General features: G+C 41.5%; 2 protein-coding genes across 6 annotated transcripts in view; one reads left to right on the top strand and one right to left on the bottom strand.

The window, feature by feature from the left end:
• Positions 1–3,170: 3,170 nt before the first annotated feature.
• On the top strand, positions 3,171–5,644 carry sp5l (Sp5 transcription factor-like). The gene is made up of 2 exons (XM_072367183.1): positions 3,171–3,515; positions 3,839–5,644. Exons 1-2 carry the CDS (start codon positions 3,462–3,464, stop codon positions 4,874–4,876), a joined length of 1,092 nt encoding a protein of 363 aa, XP_072223284.1. The 5' UTR covers positions 3,171–3,461; the 3' UTR covers positions 4,877–5,644.
• Positions 5,645–6,557: 913 nt separating this feature from the next.
• arhgef25a (Rho guanine nucleotide exchange factor (GEF) 25a) overlaps positions 6,558–12,273 on the bottom strand; it is a 46,392-nt gene continuing 40,676 nt past the window's right edge. For 2 of the 5 annotated variants that reach the window (XM_072366465.1, XM_072366469.1), the window contains 7 exons: positions 12,142–12,192; positions 11,968–12,045; positions 11,676–11,867; positions 11,253–11,433; positions 9,555–9,784; positions 9,195–9,329; positions 6,558–8,460 (listed from right to left, as the gene is read on the bottom strand). In XM_072366465.1, coding sequence (XP_072222566.1) covers positions 8,335–8,460; positions 9,195–9,329; positions 9,555–9,784; positions 11,253–11,433; positions 11,676–11,867; positions 11,968–12,045; positions 12,142–12,192 — 993 coding nt within the window. In that variant the 3' untranslated portion in view covers positions 6,558–8,334. The remainder of the gene's footprint in view (positions 8,461–9,194; positions 9,330–9,554; positions 9,785–11,252; positions 11,434–11,675; positions 11,868–11,967; positions 12,046–12,141; positions 12,193–12,273) is intronic. The other 3 variants (XM_072366466.1, XM_072366467.1, XM_072366468.1) reach the window with 3 other exon arrangements.

The raw sequence follows: 12,273 nt of genomic DNA, 5'->3' as shown, positions 1-12,273 counted from the left end.
TCATCCCAACAACTAGTCCAAGACTTTAGGATGACATAGCGAGACAAAACAATTGGGTCAGACAAAGCATCTCTATGGGGTTAGATAGGTCTGGCACATTAGATACATGCCTAAAACAGCACTCACACACACACATTGTTTATCACATCCAAAGAACACAACGAGGACAGTGGTTGGCCTGCTCATGCCACTAAAATCTGGCCAATTATACTCTGTCGAGTGGAAGTGCAACCTCTGTGAGATAAAGCTGAAAATAAATATGAAATGTTTCCGGATATCAGTTTATTTGTAAAACAGATTTCAAACAATTGCTGTTGGCCAAAGTCCTGTTCATTAAAAAATAGCAGAGCAGTAACACACACATTTCTAACAAAGTAACACACTCCTGAATGAGGCACCCAGTTGTTGAACTGTAAAGGCCAGCTGTTGCTGTTGTTTCTTCCTCCCAAAGAAACCAAGTGTCAAGGTAATTATACTCCATCTTGTCCAATCTCTGCTTGGTGAATAGTTAAAGAGTGATGCCCCATAGTTAGCAGAAGGCTTTTACATGTTGTCTGTCTGTCTCCTCCATTAGGCCACATTTGTCACATGAGGGCTATTGAGTCAGCACCGTGCTGTAAAACTGGCTTTTTGACATGGCCACCAGCACAAAGGCTGCTCTCCTCTGTGGCGGCTCTTTTAGAGTACAGATGGTCAAGACAGCTGGGACAATTTAGTGATCTAAGGCTTTTAAACTACCCCCCCAGGCATGATTAAAAAAAAAAAAACAGCTTGAGTACCCACTTGAATATTCAATGCTCAGAGTTTCAGAGTACGATTGTGTCTGCAACACAAACAACACTATTTGTGAAGCATATGGGCAGAAGATGAAAACTCTTCCAAGGTGGGAAAATTTCAGAACACGAAAACCCCCACAGAGATTTAAAACCTGTTGTTTTATTTTCTTGGATGCACTTGCTGTCGAGAAATAGGTGCGTGATAACATCTGCATCATCTTGTTGGGATTTAAGTCTGTGTCAGTTTTGAAGCTGCTGGTAGCCACCCAGTCAGAGCACTGTGCGGCGCGTGACGGAGCGGGCCTGATTACCGGCAGTCTCACCAGCTGTTTAATGAACACAGGGACCTCTTTCTCTGGAAATTAGTTTTCCCTTGAATGCTGTGGAAGCCTTATCCAGGTCTATTTAAATGAGGTAACATGGGGAAGGTAAGCACCACCACATGAGCATTGTTTTCACAGTTCAAAGTGAGGAGAGAGTACTTTGCACTTCAAAGACACTCATCTGGGAGGCAGTACAGTGGGGGTGGGGTGGCGTGGGGAGAGGGGACAGGAAATAAGAATCAGGGTAATTAACAACTTCTGCTCCGTAATAAACCAGAGACACAGTACACCTCTTCCTCCAACATACACTTCTGTTTTTATGTCCTAGTCAATCGTATCCTTTATTGCTGTTTTCTCTCATCCAAATTGTTCACTTGACTTAAGAGTTAGACTGATATTCCTCAATGTTGTTGTGCCTATGAAATTTAATCCAAATAGGAGGGAATTTATGATAAAAAAAATATATTAAATCTGTGTATTTCTATCATTATCAAACTGCAGTTTCAATCTGCAGATGTCAGTCGGCTTGTCAAAAAAAAAATCAGCCAAATTTGTATTTTAAGAAAGAAACATGGGAAACATTTTGTAATTTAGAAAAAGGTTTAGCCACCACCCGAAATAAACGCAATGTTTTATTAACAGACTGTAGCTGAAGCCAAGCTGCACATCATTTTGAGTCTGGAATAATTCTCACCGTGAAACACAAGAACACGGCCTAAGATGCATGCTGCCTGTTCACCTTAACTTAGAAAAAGGCCTCAACCAAATTATACAGTTGCATGATTATCTTGACACATTTGTTTTTTAAAACTCATCATATAATCAAGGCTTTGGTGGAATAAAATAAATGTTGTATTGCAGATCAAATATATGTACTCCTTTTGTTAATTTTAGGTTGCTTCTCCTCAGGGCATGTTTATTTAGGGATCACAGCCTGGAAAATTGTGAGGAGTAGATAAGCGAGGAACCAGGAATTAACATGAGAAACAGGTTCCCAGCCTGGATTTAAACTCTTAACATTGTAATGGTGAACAGATTTACAGAATGAGATTAAGCCTCAATCTGCATTTAATGGAGCAGATCTGAAGTGCCCTCTACTTGAACCCTGAAATGTGAGAATGTCACACAGGGCAGCCTATTTCATATGTCACCTACTGGTGAGAACTCAGGAGTCTTTGATTGAGTTTAATCAATTAGCTTTGTGAGGGGAAAATACTGTGACTTTCCTGCAAGTGTGGTTTCATCGTGCCTGCCAAACTGAGCTGCTGCAGACATGCTCACATTTTATTCTAAGCAAACAATGTTTTAACTGCACATATATTTATTCACTCATTCATTCTCTTTGCAAATAAGACCAAGTCTCCATGTTCATCCTCTTTTGTGGCACTGAGTGATTTAAAAAAGGAAAATATATGCTCTTGTGACTGAATATGTGATTTTCATTTGTTTTTTTTCTGGGAATTAACGGCAGATTCCACCTTTTCACTTAACACTGCATCACTGATGGTTGACAAAAATAAAAATAAACTATCTTTTCTATCTTTAATTGAATTCCCACAAAGGAGCTGAAGCAGAATGCTTCAACTCCCAGGGTGAGAAATATTTCTCACTTAGGTGGCTCTAGAAATCTTAGATCTTTTTAACAGACTAAGCATTTAGTTCTTTAATAAAATGTGGAGGAAAAGTGCTGAAAATCAGGTTAACTCCTCATAATGTTACTTTTCTTCACTCGTAATCGTTGCTGTGTGTGTTGATTTCAAATCAAAGAACATGACGCAAGATGGGCAGTGAAGGTTAAGTGGATACTGTGTAACACTTTGTAAAGAAGATATTCAATTAGAATTCTTATCAGGCCTCAAGCTTTTTGTCCAGAACAATTGGAGGAGGAGTCTGTTCTCGGGTCAGCATTTGGTTGAAATTGAGTGAAATTATGAGTAGCCCATCCCTTCACCTAACAAGCCCCCCTCCTTCCTTCCTCCCTCTCATCTCCTCTCTATTGACAGGCTCTCCTGCATCATACTGGAGACCCCGTTGAGAGGATCTTTACTCTCTATAAAGAGAAGATGCAGCTCAGGCGCCTTTGAGATGATCGCACGGATTTGCTGCGCGCCTTTCTGCCACTAACTTCATCCGGCTGTTTCAACACCAAGTGATTCGAAGTGAAACTATTTACCTGGTGGAATGCAGGACTTTTGAAGAAGTGGAATTTCTTAGTCTGTATTGCTTAAGTGTCGGTGTTCTCCAAAACCCGAATGTGAGCATCTTTTCCTTCTGCGCCGCCAACTGTAGTTCAGATTGTGTGCGCCGTCGCCTCTCGGCACAGTTTGTGTTGCAGGTGCTCGGAGAAGGAGCGCGAGGACAGATGGCTGCGCTGACAATTCAAAGGACTGACAACTTTTTGCACACCTTTTTACAGGTTTGTTCCATTATATTTTTTACGCAAAGCGGTCGGATTTTTGACCCGTTTACGAGGTAACATGAGTGTGTGTTTAATTTCTGGAAATATATTATAGGGATAAAATTATTTGTAAATTTTTCACTGAAAAAAGAAAAAACAACAACAACATTCACATGTTTTAAAATTTAGTCATTATTTTACTTGATTGCATCCAGGTCTAACTTCTGAATCTTCATCGAAGTTAAACAAATAAATGCTTAATATCAAATAAGTATTCAAGCTCTTATATGTTCTAATCGTGACACATGTAGCCTGATGTGTGCTTGTGTTTCACCACACAGGACCGGACACCCAGCTCCTCTCCAGAGGGAGCACCAAACGCCCTCTCCTTCCTGGCCACCACCTGCAGCCAGGCCTGGCAGGTGGGAAGCACTATGGGCTCAGAAGGCTCCCAGTTCCCCTATGAAGGCACCGTCAGCTCCACATCTGGAATGTTTCAGCTCTGGAGCAATGAGATGGCACCCAGCACAGCCCTAAGTACACACCAGATGACCTTCACAGTGCCCAAGGTGCAGTTCCCTGGACACATGCAGTCTGGCCTGAGTCATCATCATCATCATCACCCCCATCATCACCACCATGAGCTGCCTCTCACCCCTCCAGCTGAGCCTGCATCATCCTACTCCTTTGAACTTTCTCCTGTTAAAGTGCTGTCCTCACAGCCACAGACCAGCAGTCCCTATTATCCTCAACATAACGGTGTGGGACAAAACTTCCCCAGCTTCCTCCAGAATTCCTCAGCCAGGCATCACCTGTCTGGAGGTCATGTGGAAGAAGGGCAGCAGTGGTGGAGCTTACCCCAAACTAACGCCACCCCTGCCAACCATCCCTTCTCCCTGGGCAGACAGCTGGTTTTGGGTCACCAGCCACAGATAGCTGCTCTTCTTCAGGGCACCTCCAAGGGTCTGTTGAGCTCCACACGCCGCTGCCGACGCTGCAAATGCCCCAACTGTCAGGCGAATGGTGGGGGGTTAGAGTTTGGGAAGAAGAGACTGCACATCTGTCACATCCCAGAATGTGGCAAAGTGTACAAGAAGACATCTCACCTGAAGGCACATCTGCGCTGGCATGCCGGGGAGAGGCCCTTTATCTGTAACTGGCTTTTCTGTGGTAAAAGCTTCACCCGTTCTGATGAGCTACAGCGTCACCTCCGCACACACACCGGGGAGAAGCGCTTTGGATGTCAGCAATGCGGCAAGAGATTCATGAGGAGTGACCACCTCTCAAAACACGTCAAGACCCACCAAACCAGGAAGGGCCGATCTGGGCAGCCCTCACAGAGTACAGACTCCCTGCTGACCAATATTAAGAGAGAGTAATCTTTGTGGTCCTCCGCTCAGTAATGATAAGTAACAATGACCAGACTGTGTGACTCACACTTACTGCCATAGGTTTGCACTAGAGGGTAAGCGCCAAGCTCCCCAAATATTTCTTTTCCTCTGAAAGCCCTGCTTTTGAATTAAAAGAAAACCATATAAACATATTTAGTGAGTACACTTTTGAGTGAAATAATGGTGTGCTGTTTGAGACAATGCACCTTTAAAGAAAACTTGAATTCTTTTTTCAGTGATATTGCGATCCGCTGCATTCAGGCTACTTTTCAACAGATTTCACCAAGAACAAAACTTATTATCTGCCTTTCTCAATTTAAATTTGATTTGAATCTTAACTAATATGAAAGTCTATTTTTTGTAAATATTTCATCCATGTGAAAGATTTGCCAGATATGAGAAAATTAAAAAAAGTTTACCTTAATATGTTGTCCAAATGTCATGTTTAATGTAAATGTTTGCCTTTGTACAACCTCAGGTTGCTATAGAAAAAAACTCACCTTTCAAACAACAAGCTTACAGTTACAATGACTTCATGCCTGTGTTACTGTTGATAATTCGATTTTTATTCTAAATTTGTCAGATTTAAAGTAGGGATTTCTTTTTACATGTAAACATGAGACTCTTTGATCCTCGGATGACTGCTCTTCAGCAGCGATGTGAAGCACCATTCATGCAGATTAGCAAACATTTTAAATTTTAAAGTTCTTTGTAAATTATGTATAAATATTATGAACAGTTTCATTTGGAGTTTTGGCAGCATGTAAATTTTAATAAACAGTGTCATGGAAACAATTCCCTGTTTCTAATATTGTTATTTTCTTACGTCCTGACAACTGTTTATGACATGAAATATACAGCCAGAACCGGTGGTTTTTACCTTCTCACTGGCTCATCCAATGAATGTGTGAATTTCTAATAGCGCCCTGGAGCGCCTAAAAGATCTTACATTTTATTTAAATGATAATTTGATTGCTTTCAGAATACAAATGCTGCTCATTGTGATGTTGTGTGAAGGAAGAAGCCCTTAAAGAAGCCCTAACATGGTGGGCTGTTCAAAGATTTTCACACCTCAAAGTAAATACTCATCCCATTGATGGGGGTGTTTGTCTCGCCTGCTGCAATCAAGTTCACAGTCATGTGGCTTTTTAATGAGTGTTTTCTTTCTCTCAATAGAGAAGATTGAGTCAACAGATGCAACAGAGGGCAGTGGCAAGGAATTCCCTGTGAATGGGACCCCTGTTGCTGAGACCCCCTCAGTGGTGACAGGAACTCCCTTTGATTTTGCACCCTTGTGAAAGTTAATACCCTCCCCGCCCCAAACCTCCATATATCACAGCCGTGTTACGATGGGCTCTGCTTTACTGCCCAGAATGGGGCTTTATTCGGAGGGCAGCCAACCAGATGTCTGCTCATCCAGGGGTTTCTTCTCTTTGTTTCTAATCCTGTTTGAACTTCCTCCAGTGGGATCCAAAAGCAAGCAAAAGGCATTGTCTTTGTCAGAGGTCCCACAGTGGAGTCTAAAAACTCCACAGCAAAATGTTAGTTCCAATATCTACGTAATCAGAGTATACCTACAGAACACTATACAGACTTTAAAGCCCATTGTAGTACATTCACAGTTTGCTGTCTACAAGTAAACTTGATTAAATAAAGTAGTCAAAGAACATAAATAAAAATAAAAACATTATTTTTGATTACACTACTAAATACGAACAGTGTAGAGAATCAAAACGTTGTATTCGGTTTCAAAAAGACACTTTATTTGATATTATACAACTGTTTCTACTCAGTCAAATGTGGCATTTAACAAGCCTCTCTGGGTTTTATGTCCTCGCCTTTGGATCTCTGTAGTGGTATTCCTTTATGTTACATGCAAAACTGCTTGATCAGTAATTCCCATGAAAACCTGATAACACACGTTACATTTAATTTTTGTTTTGTTTGTTTGTTTTCTGGACATGTTACTAAGAAGCTTCACTGTGAGCTCTGAAATGTGAAGCTTATTAATCTTTGGTGTAGCTGTATGATCTGACTGAACTGGAGGTGAAAGCCTTTTGGGGACCTCTGCTGGCCACATCTAAGAATAGACCTGAGAGGATCACTTCCCTTTATCTAATCTGGCCTCCTGTGTTTTGTCACTTTGGCTTGAAAATCCAGACAGAGCGGCAAACACCTTCAATTGTTCTGTAAGATTAGTGACAAGCTAAACTGTAAAATAACAGCCTGAAACATTTGAGTGGTGAGCTGCAGTTGTTTTTGGCACTGTTGATAAAGAGGGAGCATGCAGATCAATGAAACAACCAGCTGTAACTGTACAATTTCTTAGCATACCTGGGACATTCTTCATCTTACAAGTATGATTGTTTTGTGGTATGCACTGTACAGTATTTAGTCCACGAGGGAAAAAGCTAACAGAGATTATAGAAATAGTGCACAGCCTTGGCGTGACAACAGTGGATTATTAGAACTATTCATATTAGTTTAAATCAATGCATTTTTGCAGACTCTTGTCCTCGAGATCTCAAGCAACCCACTTCATCCTGTAAAGAAAGATCTATGTAAAGTAGCATTGCCAGTCAGTCACCAAGGAGATGTTGCATGCAGCACTTTGGGTCAGCACAGCAGGCCCTTTGAATGCATTTGCAACTCCTCAGGAGTTGCCCTAAGAGTAAAAAGAAATCTGAGGTGACGTCATACCCACAAAGAACCTCCAGGGGGCTCCCTCATGCCTTCTTGTCCAGATCAAAGGGAGTCCAGTCAAACAGAATATCAGAGCACACAGGGGCTCTCAGCACTGTAGCAACAAAGAAAGTTCTACACTTTCAGATTAAATTACAGTGAGGAAAGTTCTTGTGGAAAACTCAGTTTACAGCACGGAAATAAAAAAAATATTAATCCAGCTGTATTTGTCTTCATTGAGGGGCATCAGAAAAAAAAGAGATTTAACAGGGTACAAGAAGAGCCAGAGCCACTCCTTGCATTGTCTCATGCACACAAACACGTCCGCACATTATTTCCCAAACATAAATTCAGGCACACACGTAACTCCAGTGACTGCCCCAGTCAGGAATGGAATCATCAAACAAATTCCCCATGCCCTTTTAAAGAGAGACTAGTGTAGAATACAAACTCTTTAAAAAGCAGAAATTGTCTTAACACGGAGTGTTTTATAACTCTGAGCCCAGTAATATCCGCTTGGTGCTGTTCATGTCTGATGAAGGTGATCAAGGTCATATCACCTCCCTCTGAGTGGCTCTTTAAAAACGAGCCGCACAGTTTTCTTATTTGCAGCCACAATTCCTTCATAAATCAGGTTCCTTCATAATCCTCCAGAATTCATGACTGAACCAGGTAAGGATCCATCCTAGCATAAACAGCGGACAAGTGTTGTCATCACAGCTGTAAAAATAGCTGCTGTCCTCCAGACCTGAGAGACATACAGTTCAAAAGTCGTCTTCAGCGAGCTGGGTAAGGTTGCTGGGACGTCGCCCAGCTAAGGGGCCCGACAGAGGAGCCTGGTTTCCAGCCTCAGCAGTCTGACCCCTGCGGCAGCCCTCTCCTGCTCTCTGCTGGGGAAACGGGGAACATTCATCATACGTCAAACAAACACTTTCACTTCAGACACACCATTTATTTTCATTCCATCAAAAAAATTACACTCAGTAATTATGCTTCGTTGCTCATGCTCTTTAAGGAAAATGACTAAAAATCATTCGTATTTCCAGAATTTTTCTTTAACAGCCGCAATCTGAAAACATCCACTGGCCCATCAGCATGCTTATAACAGAGCATGAGTATGGGCAGTGATTATGTGCATTTGATAAGCATCTCTCGCTAACTTCCTCATCTGACTTATCCTATTTCCTGTTTGTTTTCTTGCAAGCCAATCCAGCCTAAGTAAACAGAGACAGAGGTGGAGCACAACAACTTCATCCATCAGCACAGTGCCTCTGAGGACAAGAGCCCAGTGATGACAGAGGGTCATATTGCTGATGCTAATCTAAAGGCAACCAGCAGGATACTTCTATTGCTGATAGATATTCTTTGAGAATGTTGTTATTTTCCAAACGGATCTTCTAAAATCAATTAGTAATTTCCCTCAGCTATTTCAACCAAATGTTAGTTCCTTCTTATTTCAATAGGGGGGAAATGACACCTTTTATTATCGATAAATCCATTTGCAGCATGTATGTATATATAAATGAACATAATTTAAAAGATTTTCATCTTTTGATTAACGGTAAAGACTGAATTCATAACACAAAGGCCCCTAAATGTAACTAAACACATGCATATACACTACCTGTGCACCTTGGGTGGTTGGGGTGTAGAGTCCATTTGACACAGCTTGACAGTTTGGCTGATCAGTGAAGCCCAGCCGGATGTGTGATGGAGAAACATTGTGGGAGTCAGCAGGGCATGGCTGGACCACAGTTCCCTGCAGATGCAGGTTAGAACAGGTGAGTCACTCAGTACTGCAGTGCATGCACACAAAGCAATTAGCTGTTTTTAATTTTTGCCACATACTAGTCCAGCAACCACAAAATATTAAGCGATAAGCAGGAATAACAGGGATCTTATAAACAGAAATACAGTGCTTTAGTGGGCAGTTATTCCAGGCTGATGTCACTGCGCATAGTGAGTTAAAGCTGAGGACACCTACATCCCTCAGTGAGTATGTCTCACTGGGTCCTTGGCTCTGGCCTTGGCTCGGAAGGTATAGCGCGGGCAGAGAGGTGTTGTGAGAGTGGAGGGAGGGCAGCTTATGACGGTCAATAGAGGCAGACGAGTGGGGCCGCAGGGCACTGGCAGCAGACAGAGGGGGCCTCATGCAGCGGCCCAGACTATTGGACTTGCTCTCTCGCCGTTGATACTCTATAGGTGACTGTAAGGCTGAAAAAAAGAACAGAGGTATAGTAGGTTTATACAGTTTTGCAATAGGGGGATTCAGCTCTTATTTGTTGGAAGAAGGCAAAGACATATATTCAATTAGTGGATGGTAATTGTTAAAAGTTATTTATGTCACAAAGACATATTTTGATGTCATAATAACAGTAAATGCTATTCTATAATGTAATCCATTGTTTAGAGTAAGAATTGATAATTGAATAAACTTTTCGTGTATTATGAGCCATTCATATAAGGTTTGGTGAACCTTTCTGTGCAGCATAAGCACATTTATAAGACACTATAATGCACTTATGAGACTTTAACGATACAGAAATCTCTACAATCATGCATGACAATTTATAAATCTCTGAAGTACTTATGATTTATGCAAATATTGTAAATCTTGAATTCACAATGCTTTACAGCTCCATGTCTATGGTATTCTGTATTGCATGGGCTCAGAAAGGGGAAACCCTAACCCCTGAGAAACAGACACTCTCTCTCTTTAAGATTAGGTTTAAAACTTTCATTTTTAACAAAGCTTATAGTTAGGGATGGCTCAAGTGACCCTGAAACATCCCATAATTAAGCTGCTCTAGGCCTACATTGTTGGGGGACTTCCCATGATGCACCATTCCTTACTCTGCTCTCTTTTTTCTCTATGCACATATGACATTATTGTTGTCATTAACTTGTGTTTCTCTTTCTCAGCAGGTATCCTTTGAATGGTGTTATGGTGTTTGTTGGCCCCTCTTTCCTATTCTCTCAAACCCCAGCTGGTTGAGGCGGATGGCCACCCTTCCTGAGTCTGGTTCTTCCAAAGGTTACTTCCTTTTAAAAGGGAGTTTTGTACCTTCCCACCGTCTCCTTGTGCATGCTCAGGGTGAGAGATTGGATAAAAGAGACGTTTCTGTGCAATCTGTTGGTTTCCTTAGCTAGGCTACTTTTTTTTTTAATTGGCTTTGTATGTATGAATTGGACTAATTTGCAATTTAATTAACTTGATCTGATCGGATTATAATTGAAATACAGGAATTGGATTCTACGTGGCTTGAATTGGATTGTATCTTTGAGGTGGCCCTTTATGAATGAAAATATAGATGAAATTAAATTGAATTTAAACACTTCTGAAAATCTGATACACCTAAATACACTACAAAAGGGGAATTTTTTTAATCAAAATGTAAATACTGAAAAAAAGATTGAAACGTGAATAAATATTCTATCAGCATGCTGTGTGTTAGAATTTGACTGACTGCAGCAAAACATTATACTTACTATTACATAATTTGACCTGTCAGTACTCTCTCTAGCTTTACTGGGTTTTCATATAAATACTACACCAAAGAAGAAAATTGATCTAGACTAATGCTGAATCAACAGCATGCACTGTAAGTGAGTTCACACATACTGAATAAACAGGATAAACAGATGGTCTTTGTGGAGTCTCTAGAGCTCAGATGGATCTTACCATTGAGGAAGTTGCGCTGACTTTCCAAGATCTGAACCACATCATTGACCCAGGCCCTGCAGATCTCAGGGGAGGATGCTTGCAGCTGAAAGCGCACCACACTCCCATCAGGGTTGCGTGAAGTCAAAACAAAGCGTGCATCGTCACCATCCACGCTGGGCTCCACCCCCAGGCAGCTCACCTGGAACACATCACATCTGACTTGCACCTGGGAGGAGTTCATCCTGCTGAGTTGCTTGTTAAATAACACATATGAGCCTCTAAAAAGTCCACACTGAGGAATTATATAACATACTGAGTTGGGAAGAAGAATTACTTGAATAGGTTGTGTAACTCATAACCTGGGAGTGAGATGTGCTTTCTCATGACTGTGTTTTATTAACACGTCCTGGGTGGTTTCACAAAGGATAAATAAGCACCCACCTTGATGCTGTTCTTAAAGGTGTACCCAGGGAGCAAGAAGCCTTTCTTCCTGTCAATAGGCTCGCTAAAGATGACCAGCTGCTCAAACAAGAAGACTCGTCTCTCCTTGGCTCGAGACAGGAAGCCGCTGTCCTGCTCAGTAATAGTGAAGGTGTCTTGCTGGAGCAGTTTGCCCTGGGCTGTGATCTTCCCCTGGTACACAAACAAAACAGAGGAAATAGTTAGCCTGTGGTTTTCACTTGGGCTGAATATTCAGCAGGAACATTGTCAGGGCAACAGTCCTGAGACTTACCTCAAAGCCTTGTAATCTGCCCACATTCATCATGTCATTGCAACGTTTTGGCACAAAGCACATAACTTCTACTGCTTTCTGTTTACAAAACAAAAGTGAGTTTTAATATACAAGACTGTTCTGCACACACAAAAGCGATTTTTTAAACATATGTTTCTCCATCGAGACACTCACCTCTAACTCCTCCGTGTCCATCCCTGCTTTGGTGTAATACTTAAGGAAGTCCTGTTGAAATAAACACAGCATGGTCACAAGAGCATTTGAGATTTACAGCCCAAAGTGAGGTGAGCACATCTGGAGGAGTAT

Source organism: Leuresthes tenuis, unplaced genomic scaffold, assembly GCF_036924035.1.
Source record: "Leuresthes tenuis unplaced genomic scaffold, fLeuTen1.0.hap1 SCAF_16, whole genome shotgun sequence".
Taxonomy (NCBI): domain Eukaryota; kingdom Metazoa; phylum Chordata; class Actinopteri; order Atheriniformes; family Atherinopsidae; genus Leuresthes; species Leuresthes tenuis.
The sequence above is the reverse complement of the archived record's forward strand: the minus strand, read 5'-3'. Positions and strand labels throughout refer to the sequence as shown.

Coding starts and splice junctions, on each gene's coding strand:
- sp5l (XM_072367183.1), top strand. CDS start 3,462: ATGGCTGCGCTGACAATTCAAAGGACTGACAACTTTTTGCACACCTTT. Junction 3,516..3,838: donor TTTTGCACACCTTTTTACAG/GTTTGTTCCATT, acceptor TTCACCACACAG/GACCGGACACCCAGCTCCTC.